The following is a 26,580-nucleotide window of genomic DNA, read 5'->3' as shown; positions in this document are numbered from 1 at the left end:
TGTATAAGAAAACAAGGACAGAAAAAACAGAGAATGTTACACAAATACAAATAACAGGACATAACAACAGGAGTCTTTCAATTAAAGATGAATTAAATTAAGCTGGTGTGTGTGTGGAAATAAAGCCTTACAGAAGGGATACAAGATTTCACAGGCACAGGGAGGAATATAGATGTTGCACGGATGACGGCCAAACCAAGTAAAAGATAAGGCCAGGCTTTGCCGAACACCGATCACATGGGGAGAGAAGAGAGAGAGGTAGAGGCAGAGGAACAGAAGAAATAAGGAGGGGGTGAGAAAAAATGAGAGGGACACAGTGAAATGAAAAGAGGAGGGAAAGTGAGCATGAAGAGAAGGCAAGGAAATGTGAGAGAGGGGGAACGAAAGAACGAAGAGTGGAATGAACGAAGTAAGTGTGAAAGGACTGTTAGAAAGAAAGAAAGAATAAAAGAAAGAATAGAGTCGTACAAGATTTAGATAAATATATACTTACATATATGAGACCAAAGTATACGTACATTGCTGTGTATATATCATCATCATTGTTTAACGTCCACTTTCCATGCTAGCATGGGTTGGATGATTTGACTGAGGACTGGCGAGCCAGGTGGCTGCACCAGACTCCAATCTGATCTGGCAGAGTTTCTACAACAGGATGCCCTTCCTAACGCCAACCACTCTGAGAGTGTAGTGGGTGCTTTTACGTGCCACCGGCATGAGGGCCAGTCAGGCAGTACTGGCAACAGCCACACTCAAATGGTGTTTTTTACGTGCCACACGCACAGGAGCCAGTCCAGCGGCACTGGCAACGACCTTGCTGGAATATTTTTTCATGTGCCACTGGCACAAGTGCCAGTAAGGCAACGATGGTAATGATCACACTTGAATGGTGCCTTTTACTTGCCACCAGCATGGAAGACAGCACCTGCTCTGGCAACGATTACGCTTGGATGGTACTCTTAGTGCTCCACTAGCATAGATGCCAGTCATTGAATTTGATTTCGATTTCAATTTCACTCGCCTCAACAAGTCTTCGCAAGCAGAGTTTAGTGTCCAATGAAGGAAAGGTACGCATAAGTGGGCTGGTTACACCCTTGGCATAGGCCACAAGGTTATGGTCTCACTTGGCTTGCTGGTTCTTCTCAAGCACAGCATACTTCCAAAGGTCTTGGTCACTTGTCATTGCCTCAGTTAAGCCTAATGTTCGAAGGTCATGCTTCACCACCTCATCCTAGGTCTTCCTGGGTCTACCTCTTCCACAGGTTCCCTCAATTGCTAGGGTGTGGCATTTTTCACACAGCTATACTCATCTATTCTTGCCACATGATTATGCAGGCACAGTTGTCTCTCTTGCACACCACAACTGATGCTTCTTATGTCCCACACAAAGACCTGTTGAGGCAAGCGAAGTCGATATCGAACCTCATCCGACGACAGGCACCTATGCCAATCCCCCTTTGCTTGCGAAGACCTGTTGGGGCAAGTGAAATCGGAATCGAAATTGAACCAATCCTATGACTGGCACCCGGTAGATGCCAGGACCCCTGGACTGGAGATACGTAAAAAGCACTATTCGAATCGTGGCCGATGCCAGCGCCGCCTCGACTGGCTTCCGTGTCAGTGGCACGTAAAAAGCACCATCCGAATCGTGGCCGAAGCCAGTGCCGCCTCGACTGGCTTCCGTGCAGGTGGCACGTAAAATGCACCAATCCGACCGTGGCCGATGCCAGCCTCGCCTGGCACCAGTGCAGGTGGCACGTAAAAAGCACCTACTACACTCATGGAGTGGTTGGCGTTAGGAAGGGCATCCAGCTGTAGAAACATTGCCAGATAAGACCGGAGCCCGGTGCAGCCTTCTGGCTTCCCAGATCCCTGGTCGAACCATCCAACCCATGCTAGCATGGAAAACGGATGTTAAACAATGGTGATGATGATGATGTGTGTATGCTGTAGTTTGTGATTTTGTGATGGACAGGAAGTTGGAACAAAGAGCCAATGTGAAGTTTTGTATTAAACTTGGAAAGTCTGCTACAGAGACATTGAACATGCTTCAGCAAGCTTACGGCAACAAAGCAATGGGACATGTGTAATGTTTCAAGTGGCATGAGTGCTTTAAAAGCTGAAGAACATCCTGGAAGACGATGAGCGATCGGGAAAACCTGCCACAAGCATTGCTCCTGGTATTCTGCATCGGGAATTCATCCTACCCCCCCCCCACTATCAACCAGGGCCCAGTGGAGAGTTCTACTGTGACATTATGAAGCGTTTGAGGGCAGACATTCAGCGACAAAAGCGACCAGAGCTGTGGAGCACGAAGAATTGAATTCTTCACTGAGCTCTCCTCACTCATGAGTTTCTCACCAAAAACAACACTCACCCTATTTACCAAATTTAATACCTCCAAGCTCTCATCTCTTCACCAAGATGAAAATGCAGTACAAAGGTTGCTGTTTTAACATCATTGTCGACATCCAAAGCGAATCACAGAAGGTCCTCAACTCACTTATGGAAAATGGCTTCTAGGCTGGATTCCAGAATGTCAGGAACACCAGAACCAGCGTATTTCTGTGCAAGGTGACTATTTCAAAGGAGATGATGTCAAAACTTTGGTAAATAAGTTATTTTTTAATAAACAAAACTAGTCTAGGAACCTTTTGATACCACCCAGTATATGTGTGTTATTCCTTCAATGTTTACATCCATTTTTCCATGCTTGCATGGGTTAGATGAGTATATTATTGAAATGATGTTTTTCCCCTCAGATACATCTCTCTACCCAATGACAGTAATAACTGCAACATCACTGTCTATATGTTTTTGTTGAAAAGCACAAATATAGTCAAACATACACATAGAGTATATAAATTTTTGATCTTTGTTGGTTTTTGAATGGTTTATCTTGAAGCAAACAAATCTATAAATGTGTAAATATTGGGTTAAAAAACATTTTGGATGGAAAATGTTGAGGGCTGCCTACCCAACTTGGACCCACGACTAAATGTTTGTTTTTATGTTGACTTACGACAAAACCAATTTTAAAATGGTTTCAAATTTTGTCACAAAGCCAGCAAATTTGGGGGAGGAGGTAATTACAGCAACCCCAGTACTCAACTGGTACTTATTTTGGCATAACTACACAAGCGTGTCCCTTATCACCAAATTTACTTCCTCATAACTTGCAGACAAATAGATAGTCTTTTTAACAAAGTTTTCTACAAATGCACTTTGGATGGTTCAGATTCTAATCAATGGAATTTTTGGTGAAAAATGTTTTCTGAGGATGAGGTGAAGAGTTTTGAAAAATTCACAAGCCAACTTTGTTTCCTCATAACTTTCAAAAGAATGAGAATTTTTTAATTAAATTTTCTACAAATACCTTTCAGAGCATGAAGATTATGATTATATTGAAATTTAATATGAAAAAACTATTGGCTCACACATCTACAAAATGAAACTTGAAATTTTGAAAAATATTGTGATGTGTGTCAGTATGCATGAGTACGAATCCACCAGTTTTCATTCTCGTATTAAATTCTAAAATTGTCCATAATTTACACTCTGAAAGGTATTTGTAGAAAATTTCATAAAATAAATAACCATTTTTTCTGAAAGTTATGAGGAAACAAAGTTAACTCATGTGAATTTTCTGAAACTCCTCACTCCACCTTTGGAAACATTTCTTCACATGAAAATTCTGATATAATTGTAATCTGCAGAATCAGAAATGTATTTGTAGAAAATTTTATTAAAACAATATTGATTTTTCTGTAAGTTAATCGGGAAACAAAGTTGGTGGGGGTCAGTATACCTTTATTTTATGAAGCCAAAGAGAATGAAAGGCAAAGTTGATCAGAGTAGAAGAACATAAAAACAGATGAAATGCCACTAAGCATTTTGCCTGATGTGTTAACCATTCTGCTGGTAACCACTGGAAGTGTGTCTATGTGGAAGTCCTACCATATTGGGCTTCCACACAGAAAAGTTACCAGTAATCACCAAAGTTAGTTTCATTCGACCAAATTAACTTGATGACATTGGCTTCTGTTTATTCCATTCATTACAACAGTTATTATGTGGGGGGGGGATAATCTTTAAAATTTCACAGATGTGACTGCATGGTAAGAAGCTTGCTTCCCAACCACACAGTTCCAGGTTCAGTCCCATGGCATGGCATCTGGGGTAAATGTATTCTACTACAACCTCAAGCAGACCAAAGCCTTGTGGGTGGATCTGGTAGATGGAAACTGAAAGAAGCCCATCATATGTATATATATGTGTATGTGTGTGTGTCTTTGTGTCTGTATTTGTTCCCCACCAATGCTTGGCAACTGGTGTTGGTGTGTTTATATTCCCATAACTTAGCAGTTCAGCAAAAAAGACTAATGGAATAAGTACTAAGCTTTAAAAAAAAACATACAGGGATCAATCCATTTGACTCAAAAATTCTTCAAGATGGTGCCCCAGCATGGCCACAGTCCAATGACTAAAACCAATAAAAGGCAGCTCCACTGTGGGCCGGGGGTGGGTGGGGGTGTCAAGCACTGAATTAAATGTTTTTCAGATTTTCAAGAGATACTGTAGTTTTTACTTTCAGCAAAGAACAAATAATTAATTTCAAGCTAACAATAATGGAATTATTTTTAATTAGATGTCAAACACAATTATAAAATTTCTAGGTCAACTGAAAGACCCTAGGCAATGTTTTCTACTGCTAACCCTTTCTCCACCCCCTTAAAGACACATGTATGATTTACTCCCAGGATGTGCATATTTCTTACTATATGCTTTTCTTTTCTTTCTTTCTTCTTTTCTCTCTCTCTCTCTCTCTCTTTCTCTTTCTCCAGTAACCCCTGCCAAGTCCTTTAAAGGGCTTCTTGGTGCCTACTTGGACCCTTCCCTTCACTCATCTTACAAGTACTTGACCTTAATGGTTTTGAGATCAAAGATGAGGGTAAATCATTGAGTGGAAATATTTCAATATCTGGGTAGGTTGGTCAATGTTTGCATCAGCCTTCATTTCAGGGGCTGAAAAGTCCACCAGCCACCCACTTACTCTTCTTCACAAGTTCACAACCTTAGAACAGCTTCTGCCAGATTCTTCATGGACAAGGAACAAAGATGTAAATTCTTTGTGATGTTTTAAATGGAGCAGGCAGAGAAGTGGGTAGAATAAATGATCAGGGTAGTTAGTGTGTGATAGAATAAGGAAGCTTAGACTAGTTTAGGGTAATGTAACTTGACCAATTCTTTGTATCTGCTCCACAATCTGAATTGGCAGATGAACTGAAGGACCAGTTCTACAAGGCCTTCGTGCAGACAACACATGATAATGATCTTATTATCATGTCTGGTGACTTCAGTGAATATGTTGAGCAACATTCTGATCGTTCAAGGAACCAGGAGGGAACAAAGCTTTTGGAATTCTGTGATGCTAATCTGCAACACTAACTTCAAGAAATCAACCAATTTCCTGATCACCTTTCAAGCTACTACTACTACTACTACTACTACTACTACTACTACTACTACTACTACTACTACTACTACTACTAACATTACCACCACCACCACCACTGCTATTATTACTACCATTGCTTTTCCCACAGATCATATCGAGTTTGTCGATATTCAACAAATATCCAGTGAGTTGGATACATCAGATAATGGCATGACCAGTGAACTACCCAACCAGCTAGCAGTACAGTTCCAGGCGCATGGACACAATGTCCAGTTGAAACTGATGAGAAAGCAGGACATCACTTTGGACATTCCATTCTGTATATTTGAAAACAATGAAACAGTTTGCAATATGGACACCAATATTGAAAAGGTAACAAAGAGATATTGTTTTGTGAATGTTCCCCTCGGCATTCGGATGATTCTGTTTGATGTTTGTTTCATTGCTTCAAGACTTCAATGATGTGATTGTTTATTTTAGAACAACATTGCATGGTAAGTGTGAAGGGCTGGATTTGGCCAGTGCGAACATCAGACCAGTAGAATCTTTGGGCCCTGATATAGCTGGTTTAAAAGCTAAAGGGTTTTATACTTACAGGCTTGTGCAATATACCATTACAACTACACAACATGTGCAATACCACTCAAACACACTAATGCTACTGTGCAACACATGCCACAAACACCACTTTGTAATGCATCCAATCTACTACAACCCACACCAACACAGCAAAACAACCACACAGTGTACCAAGCCTGTACCACAATGCACGAATGTGACCAGAGGAAGGATGTAGATACACATTACACAGATCTTTTCCTTCTTTTTAGTTCAAATCATGAGATTTATTCAAGCAAATATGTAGGACGGCCAATGAGAGCCAATCCCAGCACAAGATTAACCAGCGTATGACGACAATCTGCTCTTTGATATCATTGACGGAAGAGACCGTAGGGAGTTAAATTAGTTTCCAGGGTCAATGGGTCTTTTCTTTGATTGTTGTTGTTTTAAGTTTGAAAAACTTCCTCTAGGATGTAATGTCTAGATGTCTTGCATTTCTTTTTCCTTTTTCTTTTTTTTCTATTGGGAATTATTAAATAGAATATTTTCAAGTCAATATGTTGATGATATTTATCTGTTGAGAAACACACCCGAGTTTGTATGTCTGGAAGATAGACACGAAACCCATTGAGCTGGATTCAGATACGAAATATTTAAGAAATATCTTATAGAGACTGGCTTTACTAATATATAAGATGTGTAATGAAAACGTTAGAGGAACCAGCTTCAATCTATGAGAGAACTGCTTAGAGAGACTGGTTTCAATAGATATAAAGTATTTAGTGAATATACATGGTTCTTCATACATGTGGGCATTTTACAAGGACTGGATCCAGATATGTATAAGGTCTTTAGTAAACATACTGTATGAATGTAGTCCATATGTGTGTGTGTGTGTGTATAGGGAATACTTATTATATGTATGTTTGTATTGTAGCACTCTGTCGGTTACAACAACGAAGGTTCCAGTCGATCCAATCAATGGAACAGCCAGTTCATGAAGTTAACGTGCAAGTGGCTGAGCACTCCACAGACACGTGAACCCTTGACGTAGTTCTCGGGGAGATTCAGTGTAACACAGAGTGTGACAAGGCTAGCCCTTTGAAATACAAGTACAACAGAAACAGGAAGAAAGAGTGAGAGAAAGTTGTGGTGAAAGAGTACAGCAGGGTTCGCCACCACCCCTTGCCGGAGCCTTGTGGAGCTTTAGGTGTTTTTGCTCAATAAACACTAACAATGCCCGGTCTGGGAATCAAAACTACAATCCTACGACTGCGAGTCCGCTGCCCTGACCACTGGGCCATTGCACCTCCACGATGTTTGTACAGCGTTTCGGCAAAAGAGACCGATAGAATAAGTACTGGGCTTACAAAGAATAAGTCCCGGGGTCGATTTGCTCGACTAAAGGCGGTGCTCCAGCATGGCCACAGTCAAATGACTGAAACATGTAAAAGAGTAAAAGAGTAAAAGAGTATAGATTATATATGCATATATATGATATTTAGAGAATTTTTGAAGGTACTGAGTTCTGATAGACAGAATTTAGGGAACAACCAACAAGTTCTAACATTCCAGTCAATGTACATTTAGAATAACTGTACTCCTAGCTGCACTTCTCCCTAATAACTAATGAATAAGGTAGCTACAGTGTTTCTTCCAGGCACACCACCATCTGGTTGATGAGAACGAAAGCTTGTCCCTTTGTCCATTCTTTGAACTTGTCTTTAGTCTTCAGCTGACCAACAAAAGCTTGAACTCCCGTCTCCATTACTCTGCAGGATGTCTTTCTTCCGTCAGTTTCATGTCAATGTATAAACGTAAGCAGTGTTTATTGTGAGGTTGTGTTGACATGCTGTGTAGTAGTTCTGTTGTTATACGCTGATGCCAATACATTATGTGAGGTTTTGTATGCATCCTCCACACATACAAACCAGCTGCTAGCCATGGCTCTGAACCTCATAAATATCAAGTTTTTTCTCAACAGACTTAAAAAAAAGTCTATTTAATAAATCACATTAGAAAAAAAAATACAAGACATTAAATCCAGTTCTAGAGCAAATCTTTGAAAACCTAAAACAACAGCAAAAACTAAACTCATAACCTTGGGAACCAAATCAATCTTTCATGTCTATTGACATCACAAAACCCAAAACTAATGGTATTATGTATAGTCTCTTTGTTCAGTGATGTCAATAACCAGATTGTCGTCATACACTGGTTAATCTTGTGCTGGGAATGGCTCTCATTGGCTGTCCTACATATTTGCTTGAATAAATCTCATGACTTGAACTCAAAACAAGGAAAGGATGTGAGTAATCTCTGCCTACATCCTTCCTCTGATTATTATTATTATTTGTTCACTTACCTATTTTTATTATTATTATTATTATTATTATTATTAATATTATTATCATCATCATCATCATCACTATCATTATTATCATTATCATTATCATTATTATGATCATTATTATTATAATCATTATTATTATTATTATTATTATCATCATCATCATCATCATCATCATCATCATCATTGCTGCTGCTGCTGCAATTAAATGCTGCTTCTGTTAGCCAGGATGTTGTCTTGAGGTTTTGGTGACAAGTCTCCTCCAAACCACAATAATCTTCCTTGAGATTCTGCCAGCCTCCAGGTTAGCACTTTCCCACAGATCAACAATGCAACTCTCTCTGCTGTCGTGCCAAGTACACCAATTACTACAGGAATAATTCTCGCTTTTCTCTTCCACAATCTCTTTATCTCTCTGGCTAGAACCTGATATTTCTTTTTTATTTCTTTGGCATCGACTCTGTTATCCTATGGAATTGCAAAGACTGTCATCTTATTATATTCTTTCTATCTTCTGTAACCATATCTGATCTTGCTTCAATAGTATCATCAGCCTTTATGAAGAAATCCCCTATTATTACTGTTCTTATTAAAATGGCAAGCTGACAGAATCGTTTCTATACCAGACAAAATGCTAAGCAACATTTCACCTACCCTTTTGTTCTGCCAAGGTCAACTTTGCCTTTCATCTCTTTAGGGTCAATAGAGTAAGAACCAGTCAAGCACTAGGGTTGATGTAATCAAGTAGCCCCTTTCACCAAATTCCAAGCCTTCTGCCTTCAGTAGAAAGCATTATTATTACACAATCAGAAGAGGGTGGTACCATGGACAGAATACAGATTTATTGAATTGAACAATGTTTCAACAGTGTGTCTGTTTTTTTATTCAGGTTCAAAATGAAGAATACATAGAGATGCAGAAATTCAAACTTTCAACCAGACCATCCTCTGTTCCTTCCAAGACAAAAAAAAAAAAAGAAAAGAAAGAAATGTCATCAAGGAAGGAATGTAGGATGGTTCAACTGAAATTTTGAATTCCTGCATCTCTGTATTCTTCATTTTGAATCATGCAGAAAATAAACACAAACTGTTCAAATATTGTTCAGTTCACTAAATAGAGTTGATCTCTTTTTTTATTACAGATCAAGCCATGCTCTTCTTATTGTATATTTAAATTCATGAAGAGTTAAATCAATCTTCATAAATTATTATTATTATTATTATTATTATTATTATTATTATTATTATCATTATTATTATTATTATTATTATTATTATTATTATTACTTTTTTTTTCCTTCTTTCAAATTTTCTTCCATTTCTTGCCGAGTGTCTTCCCGACTCCTAGGGCAAAGAAACTCATAGTGTATATTGGTAGGCCATTAAACCAAACTCAGTAGTTCGTTCATATTTTTTTTTTTATTTATTTTTTTTTAAAGTTAAATTAAAATACATGAGCAGCAACAGTTCTCACATCGACAATGCTCTTCTCAATACGTGTGATGTACCAGTTAAGACATTCTTTTGCACTTCTTGCAGGGATGGTAAGCCAGGGATCATTCTCATATAATTTTCGGTTCCCTTCTTGATCATTCCTAGTGCTCCTACGATCACTGGTATTGTAACCGCCTTGAGATGCCACATTTTCTCAATTTCAATGAGTAGGTCTTTATATTTTCTGAGCTTGTCAAACTCTTTCGCTGAGATATTATGATCACAGGGGATGCTCATGTCGATCAATAAGCAAACTTTATTGTTTTGGTCTTTCACAACAATATCTGGTTTATTGGCCTTGATGGTTCGGTCTGTATGTACTGGAAAGTCCCACAGAATGGTTACATTTTCTCCTTCAGTTACAGCCTCAGGGTGGTGATTATACCACTTGTCGGCAGTTTTGATATTGTAATGCCGACTTATTAGCCAGTGGAGATATTGGCCAACTCTGTCATGTCTTAATTTATACTCCACTGGTGCTAAGACTTTACATCCAGAGATTAGGTGGTCCACTGTTTCAATCATGTCGTTGCAGAATCGACATTTTGGGTCTGCTCCATTTTTCATCACATTGGCCTGGTAGTTCCGGGTTAATAGGCTTTGGTCTTGAGCAGCCAGGATGAAACCTTCGCTCTCTGCTTTTAGCCCTGAGCTCCGCAGCCACTGATGGGTTTGCTTCTGGTCAACATCAGCTTATTTACTGTGGGTCACATATTATTATTATTATTATTATTATTATTATTATTATTATTATTATTATTATTATTATTATTATTATTATTATTATTATTATTATTATTATTATTATTATAAGGCAGCAAGGTGGTGGAATCACTCTCATGTAAGGCAAAATGCTTAGCAGCATTTCATTCTTTTTTATGTTCTTGATTTCAAAGTCTGCTCAGGTCGACTTTGCCTTTCATCCTTTCAGGGTCGATGAAATCAGTACCAGTTAAGCACTCAGGTCAATGTAAATGACTTACCCTCTCCCCTCAAATTGTTGGTCTTCTTCCGAAATTTGAAACTATTATTATTATTATTATTATTATTATTATTATTATTATTATTTCTTTTTGTCACAGGTATTTTTGAAACTCCTAGAGTCTTGCATGCGTAGCAGCGGGCTTACTACCTGCAGCCTATAGTACCATGATATCCGTTATTTTCAGCTGTCTGATACTTTCTTGATTATTCTAGCCGTGCCAACGAGACAAAACTCTTGTAACAGTTCTACTGGGCACTCTATTCCAATTTCCTCTATATTCCTCCTGGGGCCTTCTCATACTGTCCCCAAGGACCCAAAAATAATTGGCTCTGTCTTCACCTTCTTCATTTTCCATAGCTGGGCTATTTTGTATTTAAGATGGTTATATCTATCTTTTCGCCTTCCTTCTTGACTACAAGGCTTACACATTTTTGGGGAGCCATTAATTAGCTCACCTATTGTCGTAAATATTGTAACAGCAGCAGTGAAGACTGAGTGATAGAGGGGGGGAGAGGGGGAGCAGGTAAACTCACCAATATTCCAGCATGGAGACAAATTTATGTATAGAAATCTAGATTTTGAGAGGAGTGTCAACAAGTTGAGCATGTTATTATTATTATTATTGTTATCATCTTCTCTTTATCAGAAACAAAGAAAAATAGGGAAAAATAATAATAATATAATAATGATGATGATAATAATAATAATAATAATAATAATAATGATAATGATAATAATAATAATAATAATAATAATAATAATAATAATAATATTATTGGTAGGCTCAAGATCGATGCCTACCAACAAGAAACTACCAGGCCAACATATTAAAGAATGACAATAGCCCAACATGTCGTGTATGCCGACAACAAAATGAAACCATTGACCATGTTGTCTCCAAATGCAGTCTTCTAGCGCCTACAGAGTACCTCAGTAGGCATGATAGAGCTGCACAATATATTCACTGGGTAATTTACAAAAACCTGGATTTGCCCCATGAAAAAAACTGGTGGGAACACAATCCACCTCCTGTGCTTGAAAATGACCACATCTCACTCCTCTGGAACTTCACCATTCAAACTGACAGGAAGATAGATGCGAATAGGCCAGACATTATATTGAAAGACTTCAGACAAAGAACATGCCTCCTCATTGATATGACTGTCCCAATCGATATAAACGTATCTGTCAAGACCTACCAAAAACTGAGCAAATATAAAGATCTTGAAATAGAAATCAGCAAAATGTGGAAGCTGAAGACTAAAACAATACCTGTTGTCATAGGTGCCCTGGGAATGATAGTGAAAGGGGCTGATAGCTACCTAACTCAGATACCAGGAAACCCAAAAATGTCAGAAATTCAAAAGATAGTGCTCATGGGAACTGCTCATATCCTACGCAAAATACTCTCTATGTAATCCCAAGGTTTAAAACAAACTTTTTTTTATTTTTATTTTTTTAATATTTATTTATTTTTTATTTTTATGTATTAGACATTCACTAGTACAACACCAAAAAAAAAAAAAAAAACAAATATATGGCACAGAACTTCCAACCTGTTGTCTCTTGAGGTCTCTGGGTGAGACTTAGAGCCAACTTGTACAGACATAAAGCAAAAGTCAAACATAGAATAATAATAATAGCATTCAGTAGTTTTATTTTTATAGCGTGCTTTCACTTCACTACCAAGCGCAGCTCTGTGTGCCTTGGGTATGTGTTGTGATGCTCTGATGGTTACTGTATTGAAAGTGTTTCGCGTACGATGTGTGCAGTGCCCAGTAGTGCAATTTTCTGTATGTTATATATATTTGTTAGACCTGGTGTTTTTGTTATGTATTTGTCTGAATATTTTTTTATCATGCCTAATGCACCTACTATGATAGGAATTGTTTCTGCTTTTAGATTCCACCTCTATTTCCAGGTCTTTGTATTTTGAAAGTTTCTCCATTTCGTTTAGTGACACGTTGTCATCTGCTGGTATTGACACATCAATTAGAAAACATTTTTTTTCTTCATTATCTCTGATAACTATATCTGGCCTATTGTCCTTAATTTCTTTATCTGTGTGTATTGGCATATCCCAGAGTATGGTTGCTTTCTCGTTTTCTGTGACCTTTTCTGGTGTGTGCCAATACCATCTTTCTCTCTTGTTCATACATCTGTTTTCATCTTTTGTTTTTCTGTAAATTCCAACTATATATATCTAAAACACACACACACACTGTACAGCTTCAATTTGTTTTGCTATGGAGTTTCAGCTGTTGCTTCTGTTGTGTTAGTGTTTACTCTGTTGTGTGTGATACGTTTAATGTGGTTTGTGTTATTTCATCAGGTATTAATCTTGTCTGTTATATGTTGAGTCAATTACGTTGTCTTATTTTATGAGAAGTTTATTGTATAGGGTGTGTATACGTGTTTTGTGTGAAGGTTGTTCTGTTTGGGCTGTGGTACCATCGAATCAATAATATCTCCTGCAGGATGTGGGATGTTCCTAGCAAAGCGATTTTTTAGACATGTATTTAATAACAACAGAAGGAGTATTAATACCAAACAGTACCATTTATCTCCACTTAAAAGTGGATGCTGTGTTAAAACACAGAATACTGCATTATTTCCCATTAGAGAAAACTCGCATAAGAACTTGCGGTACATATAAGCACTCGTGTATATATTACTATCAGGAGGTAATCCTTCATGCTATGCCTTCTCTGCTTTTGCTCATATCATTTTATATGTTGGCAGAATCATTATCACACCAGACAAAATTCTTAGCAGCATTACTGTGAACTCTTTATGTTTTGAGTTCAAATCCTGCTGAGTTCAGTTTTGCCTTTCATCCTTATGGGGACACTAAAATTAAATCAGCCTTGATATAAGTGACCTACATGGCCTCTAAAATTACTAGATTGTGCCATAATTAGAAAGAATTATTATTATTATTATTATTATTATTATTATTATTATTATTATTATTATTATTATTAAGGTGGTGAGCTGGCAGAGTCTTTAGCATGCCAGGTGAAATGCTCAATGATATTTCATCTGCGGTTACGTTCTGAGTTCAAATTCCGCCAAGGTCGACTTTGCCTTTCATCCTTTCGGGGTCGATTAAATAAGTACCAGTTACGCACTGGGGTCGATATAATCGACTTAATCCGTTTGTCTGTCCCTGTTTGTCTTCTCTGTGTTTAGCCCCTTGTGGGTAGTAAAGAAATAGGTATTTCATCTGCCTTCAAGTTCTGAGTTCAAATTCTGCCAAGGTCAATTTTGCCTTTCATCCTTTCAGGGTCAATGAATTAAGTACCAGTTGCGTACTGGGGTCAATGTAATTGATTAGTCCCCTCCTCCAAATTTCAGACCTTGTGCCTTTAGTAGAATGGATTATTATTAGTATTATCATCATCATCATTATCATTATTATTATTATTATTATTATTACTTTTTTTTTCTTCTTTCAAATTTGCTTCCATTTCTTGCCGAGTGTCTTCCCGACTCCTAGGGCAAAGAAACTCATAGTATACATTGGTAGGCCATTAAACCAAACTCAATAGTTCGTTCATTTTTTTTTTTTTTTTTTTTTTTTTTTTAAGTTAAATTAAAATACATGGGCAGCAACAGTTCTCACATCGACAATGCTCTTCTCGATACGTGTGATGTACCAGTTAAGACAATCTTTTGCACTTCTAGCAGGGATGGATTATTATTATTATTATTATTATTATTATTATTATTATTTTATGCTTTTGCTTTGCCTTTGTACAAGTTGGCTCCAAGTCTCACCCAGAGACCTCAAGAGACAACAAGTTGGAAGTTCATGTTGGTATTATGCCTAGGGTGCCATATATTTGGTTTTGAACATAATATTGTTCTAGAGAATGTTTAAGAAACCATAAGAAAATCATGAGTTTGTTTTAAAACTTGAGATTACATAGAAAGTATTTTGCATAGGATATGGGCAGTTCCCATGAGCACTATCTTTTGAATTTCTGACATTTTGGGGTTTCCTGGTATCTGAGCTAGGTAGCAATCAACCACTTTTGCTACCATTCCTAGGGTACCTATGACAACAGGTATTATCATTGTTGTTGTTGTTGTTGTTAAGGTAGCAAGATGGCAGAATCATTTACATTTTGAGTTCAAATTTTGCTGATGTCAACTTTGTCTTTCATTGTTTCAGGGCCTATGAAATAAGTACCAGTTGAGCCCTGGACTCATTGTAACTGATTCCCCCATCCCTCAAATTTGCTGGCCTTGTGCCAAAATATAAACGGTTATTATGAACGGTATTACTATTGTTGTTGTTGTTGTTGTTGTTTTGACCTCCATAACATTTGTGTTAAACAACGGAAAAGGAAATAAATGGCTTGTTTCCTGTCGAGGACATACCTCAATGAAATTCACTGCCTTGAAAGAACTTAGAGAATAAGGTTAGACATGATTGAATATATTATGCTTATTATTGCAATCATGTGACATGATGGAGATGTGCAGCAGGGTGGGGGGAGTGGGGATCGCTTATGGCGAGTTCAACAATTTCTTTTCCCATAAAACTAACAAAGAACAAAGTATAATAACTATCGTCATCATCATCATCATCATCATCATCATTATTATTATTATTATTATTATTATTATTATTATTATTAAGGCAGTGAGCTGGCAGAATTGCTTAGCAGTATTCCACTGAGGTTGACTTTGCCTTTCATCCTTTCAGAGTCGATAAATTAAGTACCAGTGATGTACTGCGGTCGATGTGATCGACTATCCCCCTCCCCTCAAATTCCAGGCCTTGTGCCTCTAGTAGAAAGGATTATTGTTACTATTAATATTATTATCATTATTGAGGCAGTGAGCTGGCAGAATCGTTAGCACACTGGACGAAAGCATTTCGTTCGTCCTTATGTTCTGAGTTCAAATTCCACCAAGGTCAACTTTGCCTTTTTATCCTTTCGGGGTTGATAAATTAAGTGCCACCTGACTGGCCCTCATGCTGGTGGCACATAAAAAGCACCCACTACACTCTTGGAGTGGTTGGCGTTAGGAAGGGCTTCCAGTTGTAGAAACTTTGCCAGATCAGATTGGAGTCTGGTGTAGCCTTCTGGCTCTCCAGATCTCAGTCAAACCGTCCAACCCATGCCAGCATGGAAAGCAGAAGCTAAATAATGATGACAATAATGATGATGATGATGATGATGATGATGAAACACTGGGATGTAATTGACTAGTCCCTTAGCCCCAAATTTCAAGCCTTGTGCCTTCAATAGAAAGGATTATTATTATTGTTATTATTATTATTATTATTAATATTTTTAAAGGTGGCAAGTTGGTGAAATCGTTAGCACACTGGACGAAATGCTTAGCGGTATCTTACCTGTCGTTACATTCTAAGTTCAAATTCCACCAAGGTTGACTTTGCCTTTCATCCTTTGAGGGTCAATAAATTAAGTACCTGTGAAACACTGGGGTTGATGTAATCAACACATCCCCTCCCCCAAAATGGCTATCCTTGTGGCAAAATTTGAAATCATTATTATTATTATTATTATTATTATTCATTTAACGTCCGTTTTCCATGCTAGCATGGGTTGGACGGTTTTGACTGAGGGCTGGCAACCAGATGGCTGCACCAGGCCCCAGTCTTGATCTGGCAGAATTTCTACAGCTGGATGCACTAGAAACTCTGCCAGATCAAGACTGGGGCCTGGTGCAGCCATCTGGTCTTTGCACAGCTTCTAATGCTGGAGATGTACTACAGTGTCAGCCGTTCATTACCAGTGAACTAAGGTAACACCCCTTATTTTTTGAGCATCTTCCGGAGTATTCGAGCGGTTCCAAGCAGTGCTGTTTTCTGCAAGTGCTCCACCCTTATTGCAGCCCCTATTTGTTTCACGTACTTCTCGAGATTTTTGCTCACTTTCCTCAGGGTTCCAACAATTATTAGTACTACTGCTACCTTTTCATCGATCACAACTGCTTAACTTCCCAAGCTAACCTGTTATATCTATCGACTTTTCTTTCTTCCTTATCACATACCTTGTTGTCAGCTGGGCATGCTATATCTATTATTATTGTTGTTGTTGTTAGTATCATTATTATTATTTTAATTTTTTGTTTTTGATAATAAACCTTTTTTTTAAATAATCATAATAATCTTTTCTATTACAGTTACAAGACGGGAAATTTTGAGGGAAGGGGCTTGTTGATTTAATTAACCCCAGCATGCAACTGGTACTTATTTTATTTACTCTGAATAACGAAAAGCAAAGTCAACATCAGCAGAATTTTAATAATAATAATAATAATAATATAATAATAATAATAATATAGTTGTCATCGTCGTCGTCGTCGTCATCGTCATCATCATCATCATTATTATTATTATTAAAATTCCACCAAGTTTGACTTTGCCTTCCATTCTTTCAGGGTTGATGTAATCAACTCAACCCCCTTCCCCGAAATTGCTGGTCTTGTACCAGAATTTGAAACCAATGATTATAATTATAATTATAATGATAATGGTTTCAAATTTTGGCACAAGGCGTCAATTTCAGAAAAGTGGGAAAGTTGATGCTTATTCTATGAACCCTGAAAGGATGAAAAGCAAAATGATCCACAAAGGAATTTGAACTTGCAACATAAAGATGAATGAAATGCCACTTAGCATTTTGCCTGGCATTCTAACAATTCTGCCAGTTCACTGCCTTAATAATAACAACAACAATAATAATAATGATAAAGAAATAATTTAACTACGCTCTGACTGTAATCTCCCATTTCCAAAATGTCATTTTCCATAACAACACAAATTTTGAAAAGCAAACAAAAAAAAAAATGTCACAAAAGCAAAAAACGAAATAAATATCACCAAATACAAGTTTATTTTTAGTTTTGTTTGAATGTGAGGTTTGTTATATAAGGAATACAATTAGGGTTAATCTCTGCTGGAGCTGTTTATTCTGCTGCTGCCATCTCTGTACTTGATGTCTTTGGTCAATGACCGTTGTCTCAGAGTCTACATAGAATAACAGAGATAATAATAATGTTCTTCAGATCGGATTCTTGTTTTGCACAGTCAGAGGTCGGCTATCAGTTTCAGCTGTGAAACTTGTAAACACTGCAGTTCTCAGTTGAAAACAAATTACTGCTAATACCCTCGGCGGGTAGGTAAAGCATGGAGCATCATACGAGCTTTCTCCACTCTGCCAAGTCAAAAGACACCAGTGTCGCAGACCCAAGTCTTGGCAAACAAGCTGTCATTAAAGTGTCGGGCGAAATGCTTTGTAGCTTTCATTTCAGTTCTCTCTGCTCTGAGTTCAAATCCTTAGAAGGTCAATTTTGCCTTTCATCTCTTTTTATCTTTTATCTTTTACTTTTTTCAGTCATTAGACTATGGCCATGCTGGGGCACTGCCCAGAAGAAATTTCAGTTGACCGAATCAACCCCAGGACTTCTCTTTCTTTTTTAATCTTGGTACTTATTCTTTTGGTTTCTTTTGCTGAACTGCTAAGTTACAGGCATGTTAACACACCATCACTGGCTGTCAAGCAGTGGTGGGGAACACACACATGCACACACAATGGGCTTCTTTCAGTTTCCATCTATCAAATCTACCAAGGCTATAGAAGAAGACACTTGCCTATGGTGCTGTGCAGTGAGACTGAACCTTGAACGATGTGGTTGCGAAGCAAGCTTCTTAACACACAGCCATGCCTTTGTGGTTGATAGTATCAACTGAAGATAATGGATTGGTGGAACTGCAAGAATGTCAGACCTGACACCTTTTGGTACTTGTTCAAGTTCTTTATGTTCTAAGTTCAAATCCTGCCAGGGTCTACTTTGACTTTGATCCCCTTTTTAGGGGGTAGAGGCAGAGAACTAAGATGGGTGATTTCTAAAACAAAATGAGAAGTAATGCCATACAATGTATTTGAACCAGGATATGTTGTGAGACGTACAACAATTGAAACAGATCAACTTTCTCCATGTGGATGTCCAACATACCCTGACCTGTACATATGCTACATGTTATTAAAGAAGTCCATCTTCATTGTAAAATCTCTATTATAAACTTTCAGGCCTATGATATATACCAAGACCCTGAAAAGATGGCAGCAGTCACTGTGGAATTAATTGCACAGAACAAAACCCAAACACCAGTTCTGAAATTAGTGAGTTGAATTTTTTTTAAATGTTTACAGCAAATTTTATTAAACTGAAAAGAAATATTTTCTTGAGTTCAAAGAGAATACATTTGTAACCATGTCTGGAAAAATATATTGGCAGCCATGTCTGGAAAAATATTTTTATCACCATGTCTAGAAGAATGAGTATACACATAGGTATATTCTTTTACTCATTTACTTGTTTCAGTCATTTGACAGCGGCCATGCTGGAGCACCACCTTTAGTCGAGCAAATCGACCCAAGGACTTATTCTTTGTAGGCCTAGTACTTATTCTATTGGTCTCTTTTGCTGAACCGCTAAGTTACAGGGGCGTAAACACACCAGCATCGGTTGTCAAGTGATGTTTGGGGGACAAACACAGACACACAAACATATACATACACATACATACATATATATATATATATATATATATATATATATATATATATATATATATATATATATATATATATATATACATATATATACGACGGGCTTCTTTCAGTTTCCATCTACCAAATCCACTCACAAGGCTTTGGTCAGCCCGAGGCTATAGTAGAAGACACTTGCCCAAGGTGCCCCGCAGTTGGACTGAACCTGGAACCATGTGGTTGGTAAACAAGCTACTTACCACACAGCCACTCCTGCATCTATGTGTCATTATGCCACTAAAAATAAAAACAACAATAAACAATGGGCTTCTTTCAGTTTCCATCTACCAAATCCACTCACAAGGCTTTGGTCAGCCCGAGGCTATAGTAGAAGACACTTGCCCAAGGTGCCCCGCAGTTGGACTGAACCTGGAACCATGTGGTTGGTAAACAAGCTACTTACCACACAGCCACTCCTGCATCTATGTGTTATTATGCCACTAAAAATAAAAACAACAATAAACAATGGGCTTCTTTCAGTTTCCATCTATCAAATCCACCAAGATTATGTTTTGTCAATCAGTTAAATCTCTTGCAAATTATCCAATCAATCATTTGTTTAGTTAGTTAAATTTTTTGGCTCAAAAAGCAAAAAGCAAGGCCATGTAGGGGGACATGGATTTATGTACAGGGAGGGTGTTCATGTAAAGAGTTCAGGCCACTTGTGGTCAAGGGAGACTTTGAACCGAGCGGTCGTCGGCATCTTCACTATCTCGTCCGGTAGTTTATTCCACGAATCTGCAACCCGGACAGAGAAAGCCCCTCTCCTTCGATTGAGATGAAATCGTCACAGATAGAGCTTTTCGGAGTGACCCCGCAGCCGACGCTCTGGAGCAGGAGTGAAGAACTGCTCTTTCGGATCAAGCAATTGGTTGTTTATCAAAGTGCTTTTGTTGCTATTTGCAATCTCATCAATGAATGCCCTCCCTCTTCTTCAAGACCTGCCTTGAGTCTGTCTGACAATTAGTCTTATGCCTGTCTGTGTGTATGCATGTATGTGTGTATGCATGTAGTTGTGTGAATGTTCACTTAAGTGTGTGCGAATATGCATGCGTGTGGTATAGCCAGTTTGCTTTTGAATAGATAAGCATCTGTGTGTGTGTGTGTGTGTATTCCCATGTGCTGCATGTATGTGCATGTGTGGTTGTGTGTGTGCTTACATGTGCATGTATATGGATGTGTATGATTGTGTATCAGAATGTGTTTATATATATGGATTTCTCTGTATCCAGCTGTTATTCTAATACTACCCTTTATATATATACATCATCATCATCATCATCATCATCGTTTAACGTCTGTTTTCCATGCTAGCATGGGTTGGACGGTTCGACTGGGGTCTGAGAAGCCAGGAGGCTGCACCAGGCTCCAGTCTGATCTGGCAGTGTTTCTACAGCTGGATGCCCTTCCTAACACCAACCACTCCATGAGTGTAGTGGGTGCTTTTTACGTGCCACTGGCAATGGCTATGATCGGTTGGTGCTTTTTACATGCCACCGGCACGGAAGCCAGTCAAGGCGGCGCTGGCATTGGCCACGTTCGGATGGTGCTTTTTACATGCCACCGGCACAGGGATCGCAGCCACAATTTCCATTGATTTTTGATGTTGATGTACTTGACTCAATAGGTCTCCTCAAGCACAGGGTCGAAACGGTGTTTCTTTACTTGCCACCTCCACAGAGTCAGTCCAGTGGCACTGGCAACGGCCGAGTGCTGGTCATAGGATTTGGTTCAATTTCGATTTCACTTGCCCCAACAGGTCTTCGCAAGCAGAATATATATATATATACACACCTACATCTATAACCACAAACATGTGCCTCCAGCACACACACACACACACACACACATGTATACACTGCGTGGGTAATTAGCAGTGGCACAGTGGTTTTATTACTTTGTATATTTTCTATTTAGTGTTGGTATTGTCTCATTTATGACAAAGACTCATGCATCTGTCTTCACAACGAGTCTCTCAGGTGTATATATATATATATATATATATATACTAATTTGATTCTGCATTCTGCTATGTTGATCTTTGGCATGATGATAGAGTATCAACAACTGTTTCCTGTTGTTGTAATCCCACTAGTGTTCATTTATCCTCTCAGCTAAACACCTAGAAGTCTCCCCAATGTGTGCTGTATGCTGGTTCTTACAATCATCCTCCATGCAGTTAGTCCTAGTCCAATAGAGACATGATTAAAGACATTCCAGCCATGATCATCCAACCTATTTCCACTCGCATATAATATATTGAAGATTACCTTTTCTTTTTTAAGAGAACAGAGTGCTACTTGAAGGAAATTTGGTTGATATTTCTAGCAGGGTAAGCAACCACATAAAGACCCTTTATCAACTCGGCATCAATTGATTTATGTGATAAGTGTTTATAAGCTGATAGCTGATAGCTGATAGCTTCTTCTTCTTATACTCCCATCATTGTTCAATGATTGGTTGCATTATTCAGCAGGTCACCATAAATATCCACCCTGTATTCTGTTCATAGTGAACCACTGAATAGCACAACCAGTCACTGGCAGCTTCATCCAACACATTTAATAAAGATTGTAAAACATTTATAATTAATAACAAGTATGTACCAAAGAGATAATGAATTCATACCTGAATTTGCTTAGTTCTTTAGTTTACAACTTTGATGGTGTAAACCACAAACTTACTTTATTTTGTCAAATAGGAAAGCACCTAAGCAGTTATTTGATCTTTTTGTTACCATATTTCAACTGAAATACTCAGCCTTTTTTTAAATTTTTTTATTTTGAGACTCATGAAAAATTTAGTAAAATAACTTATTATTATTAAAGCTGGTGTTTGGAACATAAATTAACAGGAAATTTTGATGGAAAGTTTTAATTTGGATCATCTTGAAATATGAAATTTGTATCATAGAACCAGTGTGATCTCAGGCAATATCAAAGAGATTAGCCTGTTAGAAATAGCAGCGGGGTCCTCCCAAACCAAACTCTGCTGTCTTCAAAAAAAAAAAATGTAAAAACTAGAAATAGAACATTCTGGATATTCTTCCATTGTTTTCCTGGATGGTCTGTTGACTAATTACTGACTTAAAACTAACGAGCAGCAACAATATTTTAAATAAATTCTGTTTCTATCAAAATGTTGTCAAATCCCACTTTGGGATGTTATTGATCTTTACTTCACCGATTCTCTTGTGTTTCTTTAAAATTAATTAATTTTCAGAATGGTGAATTCATTATCGGTGATGAATTATTTGAAATTGAGTCAGACAATACAGAATGGCTGGAATCACCAAACAAAAACTTCCATTATGTCAAACGCAGATCAATTTTGAGGGCAGTAAACAGTAAGTGAACTAATTAAACCATTTCCAGAACTTTCTTAGATTCTTCTGCTTACCAATTCCCTTTAAACTCGTATTTCTCACTTATAACCTTGAACACACTTTGAACATTCAACAGAAATCATTTGTTTAGTTCCTGTTATTATCTTTTATTCCTTTACTTGTTTCAGTCATTAGAACGTGGCCATGCTGCAGCACTGCCTTGAAGACTTTTCAGTCAAGTGAAGTGACCTCAGTATTTTTATTTTTTTAAGCCTTATTCTATTCATGTCTTTTGCTGAACTGCTATGTTACAGGGATGCAAACACACCAGCATGGGACACTCACACACACACACATACACACAGCAAGATCATCATCATCATCATCATCATCATCATCATCGTTTAACGTCCGTTTTCCGCGCTAGCACGGGTTGGACGGTTCGACCGGGGTCTAGGAAGCCAGGGGCTGCTCCAGGCTCCAGTCTGATCTGGCAGAGTTTCTACGGCTGGATGCCCTTCCTAACGCCAACCACTCCGCGAGTGTAGTGGGTGCTTTTTACGTGCCACCTGCACAGGTGCCGGGGGGGGGGTCCGGCATCGGTCACGATCGGTTGGAGCTTTTAACGTGCCAGCCAAGGCGGCACTGGCAACGTTCGGATGGTCTTTTTATGTGCCACTGGCACAGGAGCCGGTCGGGGCGGCACTGGCATCGGCCACGTTCGGATGGTGCTTTTTATGTGCCACCGGCACAGAAGCCAGTCAGGGCGGCGCTGGCATCGGCCACGTTCGGATAGTGCTTTTTATGTGCCACCGGCACAGGCATCACAACTACTATTTCCATTGATATTTATTTCGACATTCATGTTCATGTACTTGACTCAACAGGTCTCCTCAAGCACAGCGGGACGTTCTGGGATCCGGGGTACTTTGAATGGGCAGGGGCTATGTGGAACTGATGCAGGAAGCATCCCGGGTCTTTGCAGTCACAGCATATCTCCAGAGATCTCGGTCCTTCGCCATTGCCTCAGTGAGGCCCAGTGAGGCCCAACGCTCTGAGGTCATGCTTGACTACCTCATCCCATGTCTTCCTGGGTCTACCTCTCCCCCTGATACCTTCAACTGTTTGGGAGTGGCACTTCTTCACACATCTCTCCTCATCCATCTGCAGCACATGACCATACCATTGCAAGCGTCGCTCTTGCACACCACATCTGATGCTTCTTATATCCAGCATTTCATGTATCTATATATATAATATACACACAATGGTTTTCTTTCAGTTTTCATTTACCAAATCCATTCACAAGGTTTTGGTTGGCCCAAAACTATGGTAAAAGACACTTGCCCAAGGTGCCACGCAGTGGGACTGAACCCGGAACCATGTGGTTGGGAAGCAAACTTACCATACAGCCATGCCTGCATCTATATTATTGTTGTTTGGTCCTTGGGTCATTCTTGATCAATCAGAACATTCTTGTTCAGGAGTCCAGGGTTAACCTGTGACCCAGTGTGACACTACCAACTGCTTTGTGGGTGTCTCTAACAGAGTCTAATCTGTTGCAAAAATTGAAACCATGTCTGCAGTCTGTGAATAACTTCCTTGCTTCCTTCCACAATCCTGAAGACCCAGTAAAATGGTCGTTGATACTGCCCATTCCCCCACACCTTGCCTATTTGAGGGTGAAAAAGTTACATTTAATAATGTAGCACAGGGATGGCCACATTTGGTCATAATTCTACTCACTCAGAGCTGCTCTGACCTCTACAACAGACAACTTCCATCTCCATATATTCCCAACAATGTCCAGAAAAGTGGAGATGCATGGCTTAGTGGTTAGGGTGTTAGCATCATGATCGTAAGATTGTGGTTTCGATTCCTGGACCAGGCGACACGTTGTGTTCTTGAGCAAAACACTTCATTTCACGTTGCTCCAGTCCACTCAGCTGGCAAAAATGAGTAACGCTGCGATGGACTGGTGTCCCATCTAGCTGGGGTACACATATGCCACAGAAACCAGGAAAGGGGAAACTGGGCCCATGAGCCTAGCTAGGCTTTAAAAAGGGTGCATTTATTTATTTATTATGTCCAGAAAATTCACCGTAAACATTTTTGCCATTTCGCCATAAGAAATTCTGCTGTGAAGTAAACAGAATGCAGGGATGTAGATTATGAATATCAGCAAGAATATGGTTATGATGGAAGAATCTGGGGGAAGTGTTTTACTAAAGACATATACAGTAAAGTCTCACATATTTGATACTGGGAACTAAAATCATGGGATGAAGTGGTAAAGGATGATCTTCAAATGTTGGGCCTCACAAGGGCAATGACAAGCAACCGAGACCTTTGGAGATATGCTGTGTTCGAGAAGACCCATCAAGCCGAGTGAAATTGTAATCGTGGTCAATGTCAGCGTCACATAACTGACCCATTAAATGCATCCTTTCAACTGTCGGGCAATATGCTGTGCTCATGAAGACCTGTTGAACTGAGCGAAATCGTAGTTGTGGCCAATGCCATTGCCATCTGACTGGCACCCATGCCAGTGCCACCCATGCCAGTGCCACCCATGCCAGTGCCACATACAAAGCACCATTCAAGTTTTGGTCATCATGGAGGCAGTGACAGGTGACCAAGACCCTTGGCGATATACCATGTTTGTGTTGACCTGTCAGGCCAAGTGAAACAGTAGTCGTGGCCGATGCCAGTGTCAAGTCAATGACACCCATTCTGGTGGCACAGAAAGCACCCACTACACTCTCAGAATGGTTGGCATCCAGCTGTAGAAACCTTGCCAAATCAGATTGGAGCCTGGTGCAACCCCCTAGTTTACCAGTTTTCAGTCAAACCATCCAACTCATGCCAGCAGGGAAAGTGAACGTTAAACAATGATGATGACGATGAATTAATTTCGATTATCTTAATTGAAATTTAATTAAGAATACTAACGTGATTATGAGAAGAAAATATCAAGTCATTTAATTATATATTTTCTTGTATGGGAAATTTTCCTGTAACCATTCATAACAGACTTAAACTCTTTAACTTCCATATCAACTGCACTGGTCCCACTTGTCTCTTGCTTCTTTCTGACTCTGGCAAGGTTTGAACTGAAAACATAAAGATTCTTGTTTGTTCGTTTCTCTTTGACATCCATTAAAGTTGGTGTTTCTTATTTCAGATGGTAAAGTCTTAAAATCTAATATTCCTGAAGATTTGAAAGATCGATATGGAGTTGAGCTGTTGGTCATTGTTGGTCACAGTATCTATGAGAAGTAAGTGGAGTTTTGTAAAAAGGGTTCCATGGTCTGTGGTGCTGCATGGAGGAATGAAAGCAAGACATAAAGGAAGAGAAATGGTTCATGGAAGAATATGAGAGAGGTAGGCAAATGGGAGGGAAGAAATTGATGAAACGAAAGAAAGTTGGTGACACATGGAAAAATTGGTCAGGTGGTCCATGGAGGAATGAAATATGGGACATTTATGAAAAGAGATTACACATAAAGGAAGGAATGAGAGTTAAACAAATTCTAATTGTATAGAATTAGAGTTAGACAATGAGGAAGATGCCAGAGAGAGTAAATGTATGTGGTGCATGGGGTTAAAGGTGAAATCACATAGATTAATGATTGTCTCACATCAGCAGGACTAAAGAAAACCTCCTCTTCTCTGCAATATCTTCATACATTCCTTCTTTCTTTCTTTCTTTCTTTTTTTGCTGCAAAAGTGAGAGAGAAGAGAGTCAAGGCAAGAGGATGGTGAATGAGTAGCAGAAGAAAATCAAAGTGGTAGAGAAAGAGTGATAAAA

At 38.7% G+C, this 26,580-nt stretch overlaps 1 protein-coding gene across 1 annotated transcript in view; it reads left to right on the top strand.

The window, feature by feature from the left end:
* The window catches only part of LOC115215596, a 60,974-nt gene that overhangs the window by 11,430 nt on the left and 22,964 nt on the right, over positions 1–26,580 (top strand). The window contains exons 2-5 of the mRNA XM_029784815.2: positions 5,607–5,830; positions 18,923–19,015; positions 22,667–22,790; positions 25,954–26,047. Of these exons, the coding sequence (XP_029640675.1) occupies positions 5,607–5,830; positions 18,923–19,015; positions 22,667–22,790; positions 25,954–26,047 (535 nt within the window). The remainder of the gene's footprint in view (positions 1–5,606; positions 5,831–18,922; positions 19,016–22,666; positions 22,791–25,953; positions 26,048–26,580) is intronic.

This window comes from Octopus sinensis, linkage group LG9, assembly GCF_006345805.1.
Source record: "Octopus sinensis linkage group LG9, ASM634580v1, whole genome shotgun sequence".
NCBI lineage: Eukaryota > Metazoa > Mollusca > Cephalopoda > Octopoda > Octopodidae > Octopus > Octopus sinensis.
The sequence above is the reverse complement of the archived record's forward strand: the minus strand, read 5'-3'. Positions and strand labels throughout refer to the sequence as shown.